The sequence below is a fragment of the Apostichopus japonicus genome, chromosome 10 (genome assembly GCF_037975245.1).
Source record: "Apostichopus japonicus isolate 1M-3 chromosome 10, ASM3797524v1, whole genome shotgun sequence".
NCBI classification, from domain to species: Eukaryota; Metazoa; Echinodermata; class Holothuroidea; order Aspidochirotida; family Stichopodidae; genus Apostichopus; species Apostichopus japonicus.
Window position 1 is genome coordinate 5,444,500 of NC_092570.1, and position 22,299 is coordinate 5,466,798.

Consider the following 22,299-nt stretch of genomic DNA (forward strand, 5'->3'; position numbering starts at 1 on the left):
AGTAGTATTCAGCAAAAATATTGTATCATCGACTCATTGGTATTGACAGCAAATCCCGGCAGGCTAAAAACTTACTCAAAACTTGTCAAACGTACCTTCCTGGAGGCTTGCACCTCCAGTTTATTCACACACTTTGAAAATGTCTCCAATTTGACAAATGTCTCCAATTAGACAAATGTCTCAGGAAGGACGATAGTACTACAGTATATAGTACTAGACGGTAGCAGTAAAAATGAATGTAGCACTTTTAGAATGAGGGACCGTTGCGTTGAATTTCTGGCATTTTTGTGGCTGTTTTTTGCATACTGATGACCTTTCCAGAGAGACGGTTTTACAAAGAAGTTCTTCTGAAATTTATAGGATTCTGTTCCTTCCATTCAGGAAGACATTGGATTATGCGCTTTGTAGTTTCTCCCTGTCCGGATGATAACACCATTTCAGTTTTAGCTGTTCTCACATTCATAAAGCTTTGGTTTAATACTAGCAGATTCCTACACTTAGATTTATATTCTGTGACTAAAGAAAGCAAAAGCATTTCATTGACGATAATTACCCTATTTCATTTTCCATTTTGTCTTCTATAGGGCCATACGAGCTTTCCAGCAGGTGTTGTACATAGACTCTGGGTTCAGCCGTGCCAATGAAGTTCATCTCCGTTTGGGTCACATGTTTAAAGTGAACGGTGACTATGAGTCAAGTCTAAAACATTACCAGCTCGCCCTTGTCGATAATACTATCTGCTCCTTGTCTAAACCAGAAAGTAAGTACTTAATAATAGTCATACAAGGTCTTTATAATTTTTCCAACTTTGAGTTATGTTTCTTCTTTGCTGCCTGGCAAAACTTTACCCATTTTTTTTTGTAACTTTATGCTCTTTAACATAGCATTTTTAATTAGATACACATTTAGTTAAATGGATATGTTAATTAATACGATAAAATCTAACGTTGCCTCATAAAGACAGACTAACTCAAGGAAAAGCAAAAGTAAAACTCAAATACGAGAAAAAAGAGAAGACAAAAATTTGTGCTGGATATCTTTACAAACTGAGAACAATATTCCTTCCTCAAAAGTACTGATTGCCTTGATTGGTGGTTTTGTGATCAAATGCGTAGACTATAATTAATATTGTAATTAATTCCAACTTACCAGCTGGTTTTACCAAGAGAAATTTTAACAGGATAGAGTCATGTTTTGTTTGCTTTAGGAGAGGAAAAAGGGGAGGGAAATGAGGAGGGGGAGTAGAGACAGAAGAAAACCATTCATCCTAGTACTGAAACAGTTCATATATACACATTTTTTTGTTTCTGTAATGAACATTGCCTAATGAACAAAACCCAGCAAATAAATTTCCAGTTTCCAAAAATATGAACTTACACATTTTGCTAAGTCAGTGTGCCAGTTTCTAGCTAACTTAGCTGTATAAAAATGGGGACAAGTGCTAAGTCAGCACTCAAGTAGGAAATTCATGTGACTTTTTTATACAGTGTAAAGGGTACCTGTTTGCATATATATGTTAAAACCATGTCTATATGACCTGTAACAACATTTACAGATTTGTGTTAAATTCTCCTAGAAAAGGTTTCTTATATATATATATATATATATATATATATATATATATATATATATATTTATCAGTTTACCAATATATATATCAATTTACCAATATTTACCAATATATGAAAACAAAACTGCCATGGAAAGTTCATCAGTACAATAACTGGATTTATGAGACACACTTTGTTTCCTCCCTCCATTACTGATTGATATGATTGTACTTGGCTCTATTGCACAACTCTCTTCCTTCAATATTTACTGTTGCAATCACACACAAGCACAAAGGATATCTTTAACCCGCACAACAGAAATAACTTGGGGACTACTTTACTACAGAGAAATGCTAAACAGAGAAGGGGAATTCCCAGATTGCATTGTACAATACATGTACTGTGTTTAATCAATAGTGCTCTCAAAAAAAAACCTGTGTGGTGACGTCATATATTAACTGAGGTTTGTTTTGGAACTAGAAAACTTTGTGTAGAACCATTGTTTTTTTTTTTTTTTTTTTACCCCTCGCTTCTGTTCTTTTTTAGTATGAGAACAAGCAATAGTTCACTACTACTACTATTTTTTTTGGCCTTTATGGACTGACACCTCAGATTTATTCACTTTTAGAGATCAACATTTGTTTGTTTTGACAGAAAAATGTTTAAGAAATGGAAGTTATCAGAAGCATTAACATTCTTTCATCAATGCCTAAATGTTTGTCATAGTGAAGTATGAGCTTGGTATCCAAATATATGAAAAAGGCTTGGCTAATATAAATACTTTATATTTAATAAATAACTACTTGATTTCTTTCAAGTCCTAGGTTTTAAAAAGCCAAACAATTGAGAGCCTTGAATCCGACTCTCTTTGTGTGACTGCATGCCATTACCACACCACTAGTGATGAAACTGCCTAAAGTACTGTAACATCCCATTTGAATTCAAAATGGCTTCATGTTGCTTAAAGATGATATTACATTTAGACCTAGTCTGTGAAACGTTACTGCTCACACGACGAGACGACATCTGGTGCATTTTGTGTGCAGAGTATAAACCTGCTACTGCTATGCATGGATTTGCCAAGAGCAAACTGTGTACTAGTAGTAGGGTAATAGAGCAATGCAAATTGAATTCTAACATTGGCTAAATTTGACTACGAGACTGACGACGTCCATAGAGCCACAAAGCAAAAAAATCTTCGATATATTTGTTAAGGAACGGGGCTTGCCAGGCTTGTAGGCGTTACCGTGGTTCTTGTAGGTGGTGGCCAAGTTTCATGTTTGCAATAAGTGCCCATATAGATGATTGAGGTAGATGACCTATTTTGAAAGAAACAAATATCTGGAAGGGGAATCACACTGCTGTGTAAACAAACATGTTGCAACAAACATGTTGCAACAAACATGTTGTTTTGCGAAGAATGAGACTGTGTTTCCTAATGTGACAGTGTGCAGTGTTTACATGTTTAAGTTAACAGTGTTGGTATCATCGGGGGGAGACTTTGGACTAGTACTCCGGTACTTTACTAGTTGGCGCCCAGACTGACGGACCTCGTTGAGTGCCGTATGTCTAACAAACATTGTCGGTCGTTGTGAGGTCTCTGGTAACCTTGTGATTTGATAATTGTTTTGGTTACCGTTACCTATTTTATCTCAATGACTCAACCTACTACATCGGCGTAGGTTGAATTCGTTCATAATAATTGAATGGCAGCTGCTTGTTTGCATTTGGCGGGTATCCTTCTCTCTCATCAATAGCACTAAATTTCTGTTACCCTACTTGTTTGCATTTAATGATTTGTGAAGTATTTTTGTATAACAAACTTCGACATTTGACCTGTCTGAGCACACCGCCACATGTGATAGGTACACATAGCCAGCTTAGGTTACTCCACACATAAGAATTGGGTCTGACAGTTATTTCCTCTCTTACCTGTCTCCTGTACATAGGCACTCAGTTCTACCGTAGCCTAAGAACCAATAACATTTTTGCACTGCAACCCCTAGTAATCTAAATGACATCTCTGGTTCAAAACTATAAGTGAATAATTTTACCAAGCCGAACGGGACATCTAGACAAATCGAAATGACATGTTGATGTTTTCATGTTTATAGATAGATACAGTAGTTATATCTATAACGTCCATACAGTGTAACACAAGTGGGGAAAGAGCCTGTGCGCCGATTGTGTCATGATGTAGAGTCACCCTGTAAATGTGTAAATGAAGCTAGAGGAATGATTGTCTCTGTCTAAATACAGCTGGCTTTAACAAGTGACAAGTGGCATAGGCTGCTGGCTAATGATTAGCAATGTTAAAACGATTAGAATGCTAGCTACCTTCACTCGGTATGGGTAGATCAAGATGAAGGAGGATCAAGCGGGTCATTGGGGGCGCTGTGCAAGAATATTTAAATACCAGTGGTTAGGCCAGAGTAGTTTGGGTTGCATATGTATCAGAGACGGGTAACAATATTTGTTCGTAAATATCTAAACTAGTAAGTTTCGTCGTGTTTTCACCTCCTGGGTGTTTCTGTTGTAGGTGGCAGTAGACAGGTATTCATTCCACTGGTACCGTCGACCAAAGTGCTCAAGGAGTTAACTGTTCTTTTCACATCATACATTGTTGATAATATTTAGTAAATATATCAGTTGTCTTCTATCTGCAACTTAACATACTTTTTTTCACCTTTCTTTTGCAGTAAAATTCCACATTGCTCATTTGCAAGAAGTTCAGGTAAGTCATGCTAAATTATTCATGAAAAGCTTTTCGTGATCAGAATACAGATATATGTATATATATATATATATATATACATATATGTATATCAACAATAGAACTTAGTTAAGAATTGATCCCAGATGCTGTAGTGAAGTTAGTTGATACCATTTTCAATGTGCTTAAAGTCGATGCTGTTATCAGAAATTGCTAATTTTGAGCCAGGTAATTTTGATTGTCCTTCAAAGGACGGATGACAGTCAGATGACATTACACGCTCTACCCTGTAGTTCATATCTGTCAGAATATACCTGTCTTTAAAAAAAACCCAAAGTTATCATTCCAGAATTGTGGTATAGTCCTACAGCTAAGAGTATCTATACGATATCATGAAAAGTAAATATATACCTCTCTAAGGTTGGTTCTGCCTGTACATACCTAGTTGTCTGGCTGTGCAGGGTGTATGCCTTAGACTTGTTTACTGTTGACTCAAAGTCCTTTTCTCAAAGCTAGACTACCATGCCTTCCATTAGCTGTTTACTCCCCCTTTGAGCTATGCACCATTCTCTCTAACCTATGCCATGTAAGAGCTGACCTACATCTCACTTTGGACTTAAAACTGATCTCTTATTTCTGCTTCTTTTAAGATGGCTTTATTCTAAATGGACTAAACTGACATAGGGCTTTGAATCGCTGACAAACCGTGACCACATATGCTCGCCCTTAGGGAGGGTCATTGTCTCCAATGCCAGAGTTAGTTAGCAGGGCATTACTTTGAAAAGATAGTAGAGTCCAGAGAGGTCAAATTTGCCATAAAAGGGAACTGTCTTTATTTAGTTATGGATATAAATATCAGTCTGGGTTTAGGGCCAAGTCGACTTTTCAGTCCATCCTCTCTCAGCGGAAGATTTGCGGAGATATTTGTTGCTAACGATTTACAAACATTTTTATCTATCAAGCGACATTTCATGTCATGATTTGGATGAACCTCTCATCTTCTCTCTTCTCTTACACTGACTCGGCAAAACTTACGTGCTTTCTCATCTACTTATCCTATAAAAGTTAGTAACACTTGACAGTGCAAATTTTTTAATGGTAGTGCAGTCATCCGATAGTCCAAGATGACCAATCTTCTTGTTCAGACGACCATAATCAGCTGCGGTGGTTGTCCACCTGATAACTCGTTTACATCAAGTAAAACATCTTGTAACTATATACTCCCAAGTAGCTAAAACTGATAAAAGGGAAACACCCCCCCCCCCAAAGCTGGGGGTTTTATTCACCAAACCCTACATACAACTCTCCCACGGTTCACATATTGGTCATTGTTATTTTGTTTCATATTTTGGGGCAACCAAATTTTGTTGTTCAGGCGTTCAACCAGAAAAAAAAAATCATCCTGAAGGATGTATCCTGCTCCTGAGCTCAGTGCCTCTGCCACAGTGGTGAGGCTGTGGTTCAAAGTTTGAAACCCCATAGGACAAATCCTCTTGCTAAGATTGTCCCCATAGGAGATGATTTATGAAAGATGATTCATGTCAAGTCTTTAACAGTGGTTTACTTGAAAGTGACATATTTGGCTATTTTCATCTCCTGAAAGAAAACATTTTCTACCATAACTCACAAAAAAAGATAGACTGACAGTATCTTTTATAATTGCAGCGAAGCATGGTTTTTAACGAACACGTTTTCTGTATCTCAAATTCGTTAATTTTTTTTCTGCAAGTCACGTCCTTGAAGAAACATGAAATGGCAACCAGCAGGGGGTCTTCTTAATGAGGGCAGGGTAACCTCTGACTGACCCTAATGCATAGGTCACTCATAAGTAAACCATGGTGGTTAAATACCAGTTCTGACATTGGTCAAATTGGAAAACCAGTTACCCCCCATGACAAAAACATAATTGACAATAAATTCACCACAATTACCTCTCTGATGGTAAATATTTTTTATCTAAGATAACCAAGTGCTGAAAAAATACAGTAGCCCTTCTAGTCCAGTATAATAACGAGCTTGTATGTTCTAAAGTTAACTGTTCTACTTAGCTGTCAAGAATGATTTTGGGTAGCATGTGTGGAGAGGTATGTTTGCAAGAGGTTGGGGGGGGGGGGGGGTTGCGGGCAGAGCTGGGTAAGGATTTTTAGGGTCTTAGGTCTCATAAAACTCTAGAGGAGGGGTGGGGGGGGGGCTTATTCTAAACTATAACAGACCTGTGCTCATAAGTGTAACAAGATGTAAGATGAGTGGTAGTGTAATGGAAACATAGCGAAATATCTGCTACTTGGGTACTTCCAGTTCATGTAGTTTGAAGAGGAGGGGAGGGAAGGGTCGGGAGAAGAGGGGAGATGAGAATGAGGAGGGTATGTGCAAGACAAGAACAAAACCTGACACATCTCCACGCAGAGATAAAAGCAAAGACAGCAGTTACCTCAAAGTATTATTGTGGATGATAGGTTTTGTGATTTAGTGACTATCGGACATGATTGTTTGTAAATTTAAATTTTTCCATAAAGGTATTCCTATTTATTGATATTCCTACAGGGTAACCACCAAGCTGCCAAAGAGGGTTACCAAGAACTTTTGACAGTGAGCCCCGTAGCTGACCCCATTAAGTGTGCCGTGCATAGACAGCTTGGTAAGTCAAATTGTTTTTCCAGTCCCCCTCCCCAATCCCCCCTTATCCACCTCAAATTGCATTACATGGAATTTGTTTTGGTTTCCCTATGATAACTAACAGTGAATATATTACAGACAGATCCATTCTCTTAGGTTCTGAATGATTCTATACAATGCATGAATATGTTCTGAAGCGAGCCATTGTTGCAGGCTTGTTCTGTCTGGAGTATTCACGCCTCCCCTCTGCTGTGGCTAGTTCTAGACAAAAGGATGGAAGAGGACAAAAGAAACCATGTCTATTATCATATTGCTAGGAATTGGCCTGTTTAAGTCATTGTCTTGCCGACTTCTTTGTCTGGCGGCCAGCGTGACTGAGGAGGAGAAGGAGAAGGATAAAAATTCGCTCCTGAAAACAAGAGATGCTCACAGGTTACATGCCTAAACTGTTTGTGGTGGAAGCCCATTTCCCTCGGGGATTTAAGTGCACGAGTGCTGCTGTGTAGTAACCATTTCTCAATTTTCTTGCTCTTTAGTGTGAAATCGATAGCTCTGACAGGATAGAAGAAAAGATATCTTATAGCACCCGATGTAATAAAACTTCATCAAAAATGTGTTTCATTTTGGTAACTTTAGAAGTTACCAAGAATTTCAAATTTCCTTTGTGTACCTGTCATACTTTTGCACTCCCTGTCAATATTTCTTGAGCATCTCACCAAAACAAAAGGTTTGTGTCTGAATCTGGTAGTGTCTGTGAGACAAGGGTAGTTTTTCTGTGGTTCTTGGTGCCTTCTCTTCGTGGCTACATTCAGGATGAGTCAATTAAGTTGTAGAGAATGAATATGTTGGGTCTTTATGTATGTGTATGTATCTCTTTGTGTTTAATAGTGTCACTTTCAACCAGTGGGGTCGCCAAGGGATTGGGGGAGGGGGTGTGGAGAGGGGACGGTGGTGACACAAACCTCAAATGTTCTGGGTCCCTCTTGGATTCCCCCTCCAACCCCCTCCCCCCCAAATTGAAATTTGCCATTTCAAAAAGAAAAAAAAAAAATGAAATAAAAATTGGCTGGAAGCTATGCAACTCTGACTTATGCAGACTGTCATTACTGCACGTATACAATTGTTTTTATGAGCATTCTGTGAGCCGGAAAATTCGTGGAAAAAAGGCTGCTCGAATTTAAAGCGAAACTTTTGAAACAAACGGAGTAAAAGATTACCAATGGTTAACTTTCTCTTTGCTTTCTAGGAAGGTTTACATGTACTCTGTTGTAACTTTCTAGATTTCTAACAACAGTGACACAGCTATGTTTACAGCTTCAGCAACTTGAAACAAACGTTTTTTTATCGAATATCAAAGTTTCAAATTTTTTCATTACTTTCGCATGCTATAAATAGAGGATTGTGCTTTGGAAGATAATGAATGCAAAGCTGTTCAACCTCATCCTTTTCAGACATCTTAGTTTAACCCACCACACATGGTGGTATTTTTGTCCAGGTTTTTGGTAATAACCATCCCCTCCTTTTGGTCAGTGTACCCTGTAAATGTAATGCTGAAAATTGACCCATTACCTTTTGCAGGCTGGTTGCATCACACCTCCGAGCAAGTTGGTGACAAGACTACCCGTGAAAATCAAGCTATACAGTGCCTACACCGGTCACTCGAGATTGATCCCAATAGCGGTCAGACCTGGTACTTTCTGGGCCGTTGTTACTCATCTCTGAACAAAGTCCAGGAAGCATTTGTCTCCTATCGGCATTCCATAGACAAATCGGAGGCCAATGCAGACACTTGGTGCTCCATAGGGTAAGCATAAAATGGAGTCACACCTGTAAGGAAGTTGTACATGCCTATAACGGATTTCTGGAGTGCCTGTGACCCAAGTATTTAAAGGAATGTTCCTTTGGTCAAATTTTAGTGTTTAAAAGAAGAAGAAAAAATGATGCAAATTTTTCTGTACTAGTAGGTGAAGACGACCACCATCATGATTTTTATATTTATTCGCAAAGATTGAGTGTATAAATATAGTGAATATATAAGATTATGTTCATTAAAATGTTAAGTAATGTGCCATTATGACATCCCGGATCAGATGCTGTGACTAATATTTAGGTGTAAATGGCGTGGTTATATGACCAAAAACAAAAGAACACACCCTGGAATTTCCCTAAATGTAATTCGGAGTAACGCTTGTGATGATGTGGCAATAACCTAGCAAACATGTAGAAAGATCCAGGGCTTTTTTTCTCCGACTGGAATATCCCCTAAATGCATAGCATAGACCAGGGTCATAGTTTATGAGTATCAAAATATATGTACAGAATTGCTGCTTTGATGCCCTACAAATGCAGTGTGAAATGTTTGTCACATTAGATCCGTTCCTCAGATGCAATATAAAATATAAATAAATGCGAAAACCATATCCCTTTTCTGACTGATGAAAGTTTCTACAAAGTATTGCACATTTTTGTTGAATACAAAGTGGTTTTTGGGTGTCATCAAAGTATGCTCTGTTGTGTATATATGAAGTTGAAAGAACATGTTTTAGGTTGTGCTATTTGAATGTAATAAAACAATGTTGTAAACATTAACATTTAGGCCTGTACTGAGAAACTGACCATCAATTTAGCATTCGAGGGGTATTCCAGAGATTTAGCGTATATGTTAGAGCTATGATAATCTTGAAAGCTGGAATAGCTGTAGTAGAAACACTACGCGCATTCAGTTTTTTTTCTATTTCCTGGTACTGTGGTATATATCGATACTTCTTTCATCCTATTAATAAAGTCTCTTTTAGTTAGGAGTAGCCAGATGGTTGTAACCCTACAGATAATTTACTAACTAGGTAGTCAGACTTTTTTCCCCTTAGTGACCCCAATTTTGACATCATCTTGGTTAGCTAGCCTCCAGTGGCAAATGTGTGGTTGGCGGGGGGAAGATGTATCTGCAGAGGAGACATCCCCCCTTGAGAAAGTGTTTACATGATTATTTGCACGTTTAGTTGCAAAGTGTTGTTATTCTTTGGCGCTTGTAAGTGCATAATTCCGCCAAAAAATTTTGACCCAATTCCCTCCCCCCCCACAAATGTTGGCAATTTTTTGCATCTCTTTTTCTTCTCTTCGGAATTTTTGGGCGACTCTCCATATTGGCGACCCCTTAAAATAATGGTGACTCCCTGTATCATATCAGGGATTAAAATTTGGATCCAAGGGGGGGGGGGTTATGGACAGGTATCCAAAGAAGATGTGATAATCCGATGGCGTGTTAGGATGACACATACTGTATGTTTACAAGACTAGTATCGAAAGGAGATCTGGCATCAGACTTTGAAGTTACTCCGTAGTCTCATTTTATCATAGTACCCTGTACTCGTACTCCTCTCAGGTGTAGATTTGTACTCATCCTCGAAATCTACTGTGTACAGTATATACCAGTGCAAGATTATGTGCATGTTACTCATGCTCTCAGCCCTGCACTAATGCTCCCCGACTTGCCCTTGAAGTCTCGTCGGCAGTGCCCTGGGAAGTTTTGCCAATTAAATTGGGTTTCATCTTCATCTTCTTCTTCTTCAGGGTTCTCTATCAGCAACAGAACCAGCCTATGGATGCACTGCAGGCCTACATCTGTGCTGTACAACTTGACAAGTCTCACACTTCAGCTTGGACAGATCTCGGCATCCTGTATGAAGCCTGCAGCCAGCCACGGTAAGGGACAACTTAAATTACTACGTCTGTCTGGAACATTTCCCGTTCCCCAAACGAGAGGAGACGTTAAAGTTACTCTTATACACCCCCCCCCCCCTCCCTTCAGACAGTGCTTTGCACTCCCAGTCAACCCTTTTATTGAACTGAAACTTCAAACTACCTTCAAAATTTACAGCTTTCCCCTATGACTTGTCCTTGGTTTCAGTACCTGACTCGAACTAGAGACGTAGTATTACATAGACTTGTGACTAGAAGGATATAAATATCCGTACCAGCTTCTGGATAATTGTTGCCGTGCAGGTACTGCTCCCTACTGCACACTACTCGTATTTATCATACAGACCGTCTTCCACTGGTGTAATTGCTGGAGTCTACAGTACAAACACAATGTAGGCAGCCAGTCTGCCTGGAGACAATGCGGCAGTTTGCGCAGTGTAACATTGTCAGGCCATTTAATCGTGTGTTTTGTCATCGACTGGGAACCAAATACATGCCGGCAAAAAGACCAGAATGAATGCTTTTTCCACTGTATTGTTGAGAGAAATGAATCTTTCAACCTTTTTTTTTCATTTGCAAATCTCGTTGTTCTTGATATTGCTTTGCAACTGAATGAGCCCGAGCTGACTCCATTGATCACAGAGGTGTGCCAAAGAATAGAACCGGTTTAAGCGTTTGATTCATAGGTCAATTAGCAAGCTAGATCGCGTAGAGTGTAAAAAAGGTGTACGTTAATCACAACTGTGATGGTAGTTTGGTGTACAGTAAGTGTTTATGGAGATCATTTATGTTGATTGCTACCAGAAAATCCAGTCCCAACTACATATTGATGACCACTGAAATTTTATTACATAACAACATTGAATATGTACAATGGAGACTGGTAGGTATCAACTCACTCATTAATATCCTGTACAACTAAGTTTTTTTTTGAATTTACAATAAAAGATAAGAAGCCATCAACTGTAGTCCTTAGCCTGACAAAAACCATATTAGCAGTCTACTTTCGATAATTGTGGCAGACTATTGTAATTGTTATTGTTGTTGTTATAACAATTGTGGTGGTAACTACCAATTAACTCTTGCGGCTAGACAAAATACTCCATAGTGACCTTGTAGGAGGTATTACTGTGCAATAGTTGAACAAAGTCATGTGATTAGTGTGAAGTTGAACATAACCCACTGCTGTAAGAATAATCCGTGATTTAGGATAATGAAAGCAATCTTGTCATTGCGAGTTATTACTGTGCAGTATTAGAATGAATCTAGTTGGGAGTGTAACATAGTCATGTGATTAGTGTGAAGTTGAAGATAGCACACTGCTGTATGAATTATCTGTGATATAGGTGAAAACAGCAGTTCTTGTCATTGCGAGTTATTACTGTGCAATGCTTGAATGAATGTAGTGGGGGGAGTGGAACATAGTCATGTGATTAGTGTGAAGTTGAAGATAGCACACTGTTGTAAGAATAATCTGTGATATAGGAGATGAAAGCAGTCTTGTCATTGCGAGTTATTACTGTGCAATGCTTGAATGAATCTAGTGGGGGGAGTGGAACATTGTCATGTGATTAGTGTGAAGTTGAAGATAGCACACTGCTGTAAGAATAATCTGTGATTTAGGATAATGAAAGCAATCTTGTCATTGCGAGTTATTACTGTGCAATACTTGAATGAATGTAGTGGGGAGTGAAACATAGTCATGTGATTAGTGTGAAGTTGAAGATAGCACACTGCTGTAAGAATAATCTGTGATATAGGAGAGGAAAGCAGTCTTGTCATTGCGAGTTAAAAGGTGAACAGAGTAGGAGGAAGGTTTATAATCTGTATGGTAAGGTAGGTATTTAATGTTGGTCTGTTTGGTTGAATATGTTTAACAAATTTTAGCCTTATTTTTTTCTCTTCGATTTTTTACGATTGGAAGACCATTTGAGATTTGGAAAACCATGACTCGCTCCTGGATAAAAGAAAAAACCCACATTAGTCTAGCCAATCAAGGCCGGGAACCCTACAACCTTTCCAGATGTTAGGTATCAGTATTTTGTTGAGATATAAATCAATTATCCAGATGTTAGAATGAGAAAGGTAAATCCAGGGGTTTCTAAAGATGGGGTTTCTAAAGATGGTATTTCCATATTATGATGTGCTTTAAATGTTATAATCTCTCTGGTACTGCACTTTATTACACAAATTTCTTCTCTTTTTTTCTTCTCCTCCTCATCTTTTTGCAGGGATGCATTGACTTGTTACCTAAATGCTTCTAAAACCTCTCAAACCAGCATCAACCCGACCCTTACTGCCCGTATCAAACTCATGCAAGCGCAGATGAACAGTATGCCTCCACCGCACATGCAAAACAAGTGAGTATTTACACGTCCTGCCTGGGCCATACATAGGATTGCTCTCATGTAGAGATATTCTGCTGACATTTGATACAAACCCTGTTTGATTGTTGACCATCGAATCAATCAACAAAGGGTCATTTGCATCTGAATTGCAACCGTATTGCAACCGAATTGCAACTGAATTCCAACCGATTGCAACTCAAAGAAATGTATCTGGTCGACAGTTCTTTCTCAGACTTGATCAAAGTCTACATTACATTCGATAAGTTTTCACTAGAAAGAAAGTTTGAATCGGGAGGTAATGATTGTGATTGTGATTCAGTCCTCAACAAATTTTTGCACTGAAACCTTTGACATGATAGTATTGGAATTAGTCAGTTGCAAAAACCAAACTTGAAAATTTGCTGCCTTGACATTCGTTGAAAAGATCCCCGGAGTAATCAAGCTTAACAAGTGACATTTCCCCACCCAGCGAGTAAATACAAAATCCAGTCGATTGTGTTTTGGTTTTTTTTTGAAAAATCAGCACAAATGCTGTTTTAAATCCTATTTCTGATGTAACCATACATGAGACATGACTTGTCTCTCTTTGAAATTGCAATAATTGTAAGCACTTGTGAGTGATGTCACCATACGAATGGAAAATATTAATTAAAAGTTCTGTTAATTCTGTAATCAATAACACTAACCTTGTGCTTCTTGAATTAAAAAAAGGAAACCCAGAATTTGGAAACTGTTTATTTAGCTTTTCTTTTGTGCCCCCCTCCCCCGTGAAGTTGGTTGTAGTATTGTTCTATAAAGCATGTTGTTTGCAGACTGTAGTAAGGTTACCTATTAACTAGTTGTCATAACAACTTTTGAGGTAAGCATGTGCAAACTAGACAACAGATAACTTTATGATAGCGTACATTACCCTAAAAATAGAACTGAAACCATCGAGTGTGAAAATGTCTTTGTTAACGAAGCGAAGTTCTCAGGTAGCAGGAAAATGAAACAATCGTCCGATTGGAAACAAAGCAAAAGTGGAATGTCAACAAGTTGCACTTTCGACCACCTCAGAGGTATTTTTAAATATTTAATGATTTAAAGGGAGGAACTATTTGTACCCACAAAACTGTGTTAGACATTTTTTAGACATTAGACTAAAGTTTGCTTTCCAACTATGAAATTCGTCCGGGTACTATGGTGGTTGCCTCGCCCCCCGATAGAATGAGAACCGTTTCAAACCGTTTTATTTTTTTGTCCGTTGGTAATCACTCACAGATCCAAAACCTTGCCAAGTATTGAGGAAGCATGGAGCCTTCCCATCCCTGCTGAGTTGACTTCAAGACAAGGCAACATGGCTGCTATGCAACAGGTAAGGGTTTTGCTAACCTCTCCCACTGCATAATCATTTAGGATCTCTGTGTTTTTGATCGTTTTTTTCGTCGATCCGTTGATATTTCGTGCAATTATCGTGAGAAATATCAACATTTCATTTCGCCCCGTTTGACTTTGCAGACCAGGATGATGCATCCAGCTAATGTTGTCAGTAAAGGTCACCCCCCGCCTTACCCAGTCCAGCAAGCAGCAAATAACCAGATCAGCTCCCTGGGTCAGCCTAATGGCCCCAACCAGCCCACCCCTGAGCCAGTCCAAGGTCCTCCAGAAAAGGGGACTAAGAAGAAGAAAAACCCCTCAGGAAAGAAGAAGGTAAAGTTTGAGAAACACACACAAAAAACAGAGGGAAAACCATCTTATTCCTTCAAAAATCCACAAAACTTAAGTTACCTCAAGTTAACCAAAGAAAGATGACTGTGTGGGCGAGATCTGATGGAGGGTTGGGAAATGAGTAGGAGGGTTGGACGTGTGGCAAGGTTTAGAGAAAATGGGTGATGTATATAATTTAAGCATATTCTGTTAAGTCAGTTTCATTCATTCAGAAAAGAGAAGGGTGAAACATGTTTATTGTTGCGAGTTGTGGTAAATACCACTAATTACAAGAGGGAAATTCTTTAACTTGCAAGTGATGACACTGTGGAGAAAGTTTCATTGAAAATGAATCCGTATGATGGTTGATAGGAGGTACAATTTATGTCAAAATCTGGAAAGATGGAGAGATCAGGGGGTCAAAGTTTTTCGAGTATAAAGAAGAAAGCTTTTCTCTTCTGTCAATATTGATGGGTTGCTGACTTAACATTAGCACAATAGGGTAGCTCATTTTTAAATGTTGCTTTCTTTAACCAATTTGGAGTAAATTCCATATAAGTCATTGCTTACAATATGCATCACAAGATTGGTAGCGTTAACTTGAAGACGGAAGTAAACTTTCCTTAAGTTGATTCAACGAATGAATGTTGCTCTTGTCGGTGAATGTTCACAGATGAATTCACACAGTCTGTGTAAACTTGAAAAGAGATATTACTCTATCCGAAAAATTTTGTGATCCTTTCAGATGATCGGTTAAATACCCCGTTTGGGAAGAAGTCAGATCATTCAGAAATATTTAAGTATCGCTTATTATTACCAGAGACGTATTCATCCTAGAGTTTGACCATCTGTCTGTTATTTTTGTTTTTCACACATAAAACAGTCTTCCACATCTGTGGCTGAGTTACTGCAGCGTAGACAGTTACAGAATACTGGTCAACCGATATCCCAGGAAGCATCTGCCACAGTAGCCAGTAGTACACCCCCACAGCAGCAACAGCAAGCCCCTCAGCAGCACCCTCCTCCCTCCCAGCAGCAGCAGCCGCCCGTAACCTATCTCAATCCACATCAGATCTCACTGATGCATCATCTTCATCAGAACCAGACAACCCTCAGCCCAGAACAGCTGGTAATGTTGCAGCATCTACAACAGACCTTTTGGGTTATGCAGGAACATCAAAAGCAGGTATGTTTTTTTTACCTAAAAGATGACGGATATAATAATTCAATTTGGGCTAGCAGTGATCAACGATGTTTAACGATCAATGACTGATTTATTGATCGATTTGGCTCGCAAATATGAGGGAGCGACTTACCATATGTAGTGATTGATTTTTAGCGAACACACATTACTGTGTCTGAGGTTATGGAGTTCCAGATGTTTGTCAAACTTTTTCAGCATTTTTGTGTTATTTTACTCTTTCCATCTGAAATTTTTGGGAGATTGAACTTTTCCTGTTTGCTCATGACAGATCATGAAGTGATAAAACAATGGTAATTTTTGGTAATACTTAGTAGTTTCCGCAAACAAATTGTTTATAGTGTTTGCACACGACACCATTGCTTATTTCTGTATCAATTGGGTGGTGTATTGCCAGCCTTCTGTTGATATGGTTAGTAAATGTAGCTAAGTTTACCCCCTTTCCTTAGTGGTATGTGCCACAACACAACACAAGAATGATCTCATATATGTTTGTGGTTGGGTAGTAGATACTTTGTTAATATGTATATATACTAATGTCTGCTGAAGCTCAGAGAACATGAAAAGATTGTGGAATCAAGCAACCTCATTGCAAATTATGAATCAAACAAAATCTCCCCTATATAGGTTACTCTAGTCTATAGTGCAACTTAGTATGGAGGTAGGATGAAGACCCTAATTTTCATGCAGTTAGGCTAGAGCTTAGTCTAAATTAGACGTAGGCTTAACACTGTATGTGATTTTACACGAAAACAAGGGTGGCACTAAAATAAGGGTGGCACGAAAATAGGGGAACGCAGTAATACTACTCGGAAAGCACCATCCAGTCAAACACTCAGTTGGTTTAGGTGGCATCTGGAGGCGAGTTATACAAAATGCTGGCGCCTAAATTTTATTTGTTTTGACGCTAATTAGGTTCATTTCATTGGGACACACTTGTCCAAATGATAATCCTGTTGTGAGCTACTGCACCTATTGGTGCACTAGTCGTAAGTCTAAACTTCAGTATGCCGACCCCCTTAGTATATTTTGCAAACATTATTTTGTCTAAAGTTTTTTACATCTCCCTTCCTTTCTGTACAGATGGCAAGAATGGATCCTCAGAACCTTGAAAACTCACTACCAACTTCAGGTCACGGAACAAGTGTTAATAGGACGCCGCAGCAGATGCTGACTGTTTCACAGCCAGGGAATTCGTCAAGGATAAGTGATAACATCATGACCAGCGTAGCTGGAGCCACCTTGAATATGGGTGTCGGTCAGCCCTTGATGAATGGACTCCCGGGGGGTGCGGTAATGTCCCAGGGGGCATATAATCCTAGTAGTACTGTGGCAGATGAACACCATGCTCAGAGCATCGCGTGCAGCGTAGCTGGGACGGATGCCATGAATCATGTCTTTAATGTCGCCAAGTCGCACGGTCTACCTCAAACATTCGATACCCAGGCTGTAGGGTCGTTAGCCTCGTCCCTCGGTCCCATTTCATCATTAAAGCACCCCGGTGGGCCCATTACATCTTTCAGTAAGCCCCTTCAGTCCTTGCCCAGCGTCGTCAACTCTGGTCAATCCCAGGCGACTATTCTACCAGTTCAAAACCCCGTGGACTTTCCAGCGCCAAACGTGGTGGCTCCTCAGAATCCAGACATACCACAGAAGCTGGCCGAGTTCCACCGGTCCAGGTCGGGGACCGGAGAACAGAGGGCAATGTTATCACCTCAGGAAATTGCAGACAATATGTTGGCTCAGCTGTCCAGTGCAGCGGACTCGACGCCGCCGCCAAGTAGAACCACGGCGAGTTCGCAGTACAGCGGTACCTCCCCGCAGAGCCAGAGTCCCAGTCATAGTGGGGGAGGTGGCAATGTTTTAAACGGTGGAACTCTCTCCGGTGGGTCGTTGTTGGACAGCCACCCGTCATCACTTTTTAAGACCCCTTTACCGGTAAACAATTCTCACGAAGCATTCCAAACTCATGCTGGTGAAGGGGATGAAGACCTAGAGTCGAGGTCGCACAGCAGCCACGGTATGCCGGGGTCTTCGCCTCTCCTCACCAACCATCATGCTGCAAGCCAATCCCTAAGTGCCCAGAGTAACGGAATCATCGAGAAGAGTCCTGAGAGACTGTCGGGTCTTCAGATGAACGGTGACATCGATATGTCAAACCATCTCGATGAAAATAGTCCCTTCAGACCCGTAAGTCGGACCTTGAAATTTTCAAGTCATATTTAACGATTTATCCATTGATTAGTTACTTGTCTTTAGATTTCACAATGGAAGATGAGAAATTGAAACAATAAAATTTTAATCAGATAGCCACCATCTTTCAACAAGTGTCCCTTTCTCCCTCTCCCTCTTAGAGGACCATTGGGGGGGGGTGGCGAGGTGGAGGATGTCTTATATGTAAATATCTAACTTTTTCCATATTCGCTATTTTCTTTTACTGTTTCATTAATCATACCAAGTAAATACCCGAATCTGTCATGCCATTTTGGTTTCGTATCCGAGCCTTGATTAGCCAAGCCTGTTTTCATATTTAACCAAACCTTCCGGCTGTACCTACTCGTATGCACTTTTACGATGGTGTTACTTCTGGTGCCATCTCGATAGATATTTTCAGCTTCCAGGTGACGTGTCAAAAAGGCTCAGATTTATCTACGACTCGTTTCATCTAATCGAAGAGATTTTTCTCGATCTTCCTCCTTTATCTTTTCCCAGATGGATGCTAACGACCTTGTGAGGAGATCTCCTAACAAATCCATAGGTGAGCCTCCGCCAGGAGGGGTGTCCGTCTTTACGAGATCGCCAGAGGTCTTGAGACTTTGTAGGAAGCTCAAGAGGAACGGGCTCAACTTCAACCATGCCATTCTGACGGAAAGGTTACCTCCCCCGGCTCCACCAATTCCCCCTTGTCCAGCACTCGCGAAGGAACTGCTAAACCCTCCAACACCTAGTGTCTATGTAAGTTGATTCTCGTTGTCATAGCAAGATTTCTGTTTTTACTTCCGTTTCAACTCTGTTGAAAGACAGTGTTTGCACAAAAAACCAAGAAAACTATAGTCAAATAGTTTTCCAGTGGATGATGGTCTGTATGTCTCTTTGTATGAAATATGTGAAAACTTTGCCAATGGATTATTTCAAGCTCGACGCCTTTCATTAATTGCACAAACGTTTTGTTCTTGATGAAAAACATGAAAGTAGGTTTCCCTCACCTTTGAGAAGCAGTACACGTAACAAGACTAAGTACAGGTAACAATGACATTTTCAAACAGGTGATCATGCATATTTAAATTTTTTTCTTCAAAATTTTTGAATTCTTGGCAAGGACATTACCATATGTGTTATTCCATTTGTTTTTGCCGGAAGGAACCTTTGAAGTAAAATGAAGAATTAAAGCCAGTGCTGTTTGTTTAATTAGACATTACAAATAATAACGGAGGGGAGGGAATGGTGCTGTGTCTTTTTCAATTGAGAATGGACACCGTGACTACCGCCTGCAACTTGATTGGGTATGCCCAATCCACGATAAGTTGCTGGTATTATATACTAATATTCCATACATTTATAGCAGGTTTGGGTAAGAAACTTCCCAATTTTCATCTGCACTTTCACAAGCAGACTAGTAGTGAGTCTATATTTCATATTCTATTTGTACTCATGCTCTTGTATTCACACCGAGGGTAATAATACTTCTATTTGTACTCATGCTCTTGTACTCACACCGAGGGCAATAATACTTCTATTTGTACTCATATTATTGTACTTACACCAAGGGCAATAATACTTTTAGTTGTACTCATGTTGTTGTACTCACACCAAGGGCAATACAACTTCTAGTTGTACTCAAGCTGTTGTATTCACACCACAACTCTGCTAACCAGGTTAATGTAGATTTTAAACACTTTGAATGTTTCTTCCCGACACCGGCAGGTAACATCCAAATCTGAAGCACATTCACCGGCCCTGGCAGATTATTGTATATCACCAGATCAACCAATCACAGTGATCAGGGGCCTAGCTGCTGCTCTCAAGTTAGACCTCGGCCTTTTTTCTACCAAAACGTTGGTAGAGACGAATTCAGAACATCCTGTAGAAGTGCGAACACAGGTAAAATATCTGACCTTTGTAACCCCAAATAGACTATAGAGAAACTTTCGGTTTGGTCAAAACTACCTAAGGGTGAACTTCACCTTGTTCAAGATTGCATAAACCTACCCATAATGTAACCTTTGGTCAAAATAGCCGATAACAAAACTTTGCCTCGGCCCAAAATGACCAAGATCACCTATAGACAAAAAAGATCTACAATGGAAACTTTGGTCCAAATTATATGTAGTGAAAGCACAAAGTTGTTTATATAGTAAATCGTTTGCCAATAACCTGTAATTAGTTCTTTAGTAACTGAGAATTCCCTTAGTTTAACTTATCCCAATCAGGAATCCAACTTATTGAACATGCACAAGTTTTTTTTTTTTTTTTTTTTAGTGTTTGTCAATTTATATCGACTTTAACTCATAGTGGGTTATGTACAATGAGGAATGATCACACCATTGGGAATGCATGTAAATATGGAATAAAAAATGCTCTAAAAACTTTTCCATTTTGTGAAGAATGAGAGAATTCTGTGGATTGGTAAGCTTTGATTTAAACACCCGTCTCTCCCGTCCATCACTCATGCCCGACTTGAAAATCGTCTTTCGACGGCTTCGATTGATCATCGGTACGACTGGGTCACGTAGCTTCCGGTTGAAGGACACAAAATTCGATATCATTTTAAGGTTCTCAACCTTCATCAGAGTGTTTTTCAATCTTTCACAGAGACAACAACCGCCAGATGAGAACTGGGATCAGTTGGGGATCTGCAAGGTCTGGAAATGTGACAGCAATCGATCTTTCACCACTATTGCCAAATATGCACAATACCAGGCGTCCTCCTTCCAGGAATCTCTCAGGGTGTGTATAGATATACAATCTTTCCAGTTACGTTCTCCTCGAGGCACGGCGTCAACCTAGCGTGTCTCTCAAAACCGATTCGGTTCCGGAACAAACTTGCCCGCGACCGTGTATCTGTTACTCGTCGCCGGGTATATCGTTTAAACGCAGCGAGTTTTCTTTAAGTGAGCAGTTATGGTGTGAGCATACAAAGTACTCTATTTGTGTGTATAAAGTGATGTGTCTTTAAGATGTTTCACTGTCATTGCAGTTAGAGATATTTTTTATCGGTTAACTCTTTTTTTTTTTTGCTCTTACCCATTAGGAAGAGACTGAAAAGAATAGTGTCAAACACAATTCTGACAGTGAGTCCTCAGGATCTTCTAAAAAGTAAGTTTCAAACAGATTGTATTTAAATCATTATCAAAAATATTCTTACCAGGGGTTTCAAAACTTTCTCCTTTTTTTTCATATTTGCTGGGTACAATTCCATATAGTCCTCTTGTGCATTTCTATGGAATAGTCAGTCTCCCAAAGTTATAGTTCCATGTAGTTTTTTATATAGTTTTAGTTCCATATATTTTTTTTTATACAGTTTTATTTTTATTTTTATTTTTATATAGTTATAGTTTTATGTAGTTTTAATATATAGTTATAGTTTTATGTAGTTTTTATATAGTAATAGTTCTATATATATATTTTTAAAGTTATAGTTTTATGTAGTTTATATATGTATATTTTTATGTAGTTTATATATAGTTATAGTTTTATGTAGTTTATATATAGTTATAGTTTAATGTAGTTTTTATATATGTATAGATTTATGTAGTTTTTATATAGTTTTAGCTTTATATATTTTTTTATATAGTTTTAGCGCAACGAGACTCAAGTATTTGTTCGCTACATAAGAATGGTGTACTATTATTAGTACTTAATCTGACACTAGTATCTGTGCTAGATTTCTCAAATGGTACTCAGAGGTACTCCATCATGGTAACTATGCCAGAATGCACACTTACTACAAGTCCGGTTGTACTAACGGTGTCATAGCCAGACAGGATATCATCGAAACCAAACTGAATTATTATATGGATGCATTTGATTAGATTTCCCCTTTTTCGTCCCCTCGAATAATTGATATCTTTCCTATGACCTAATAAGGAATTTTTTTGGTGCATCTTTTTCACTGATTATCACTCGTCTTATTTCTTCTAATGCAAACTAATCACATGTTTTGATTGGATATCATTGACTTACTCGTAGGAAAAAGAAACATTGCCCTGGACGGGAGTTTAAAATGCTCAAGTTTGGTACTAATGTGGATCTTTCAGATCAGAAAAAGTAAGTATTTTCTGTATTTTCTTTCCGTTTGGGGGGTGTGGGGGGGGGGAGAAGGGGATATATATGTGTTCTTAATCTAATGTATGAGTTATAAGAAGATAATGGACCATTACAAATGTTTATGAAACCAAATCAATTTCTTACACACAAGCAGTTTTTAATTTTGTATCGAAAGAGGATACCTGTTTTTTTGTCATACTGCAATTTATTGGTTCATGT

At 38.9% G+C, this 22,299-nt stretch overlaps 1 protein-coding gene across 5 annotated transcripts in view; it reads left to right on the top strand.

Moving 5' to 3' along the window:
- LOC139975148 (histone demethylase UTY-like) overlaps nt 1-22,299 on the top strand; it is a 90,643-nt gene that overhangs the window by 55,633 nt on the left and 12,711 nt on the right. For all 5 annotated transcript variants that reach the window (XM_071982792.1, XM_071982795.1, XM_071982796.1 and 2 more), the window contains 15 exons: nt 585-760; nt 4,250-4,284; nt 6,808-6,901; nt 8,458-8,683; nt 10,450-10,581; nt 12,810-12,938; nt 14,187-14,280; nt 14,424-14,615; nt 15,496-15,798; nt 16,897-18,003; nt 18,526-18,768; nt 19,738-19,914; nt 20,626-20,760; nt 21,065-21,129; nt 22,003-22,080. In XM_071982792.1, coding sequence (XP_071838893.1) covers nt 585-760; nt 4,250-4,284; nt 6,808-6,901; nt 8,458-8,683; nt 10,450-10,581; nt 12,810-12,938; nt 14,187-14,280; nt 14,424-14,615; nt 15,496-15,798; nt 16,897-18,003; nt 18,526-18,768; nt 19,738-19,914; nt 20,626-20,760; nt 21,065-21,129; nt 22,003-22,080 — 3,186 coding nt within the window. The remainder of the gene's footprint in view (nt 1-584; nt 761-4,249; nt 4,285-6,807; nt 6,902-8,457; nt 8,684-10,449; nt 10,582-12,809; nt 12,939-14,186; nt 14,281-14,423; nt 14,616-15,495; nt 15,799-16,896; nt 18,004-18,525; nt 18,769-19,737; nt 19,915-20,625; nt 20,761-21,064; nt 21,130-22,002; nt 22,081-22,299) is intronic.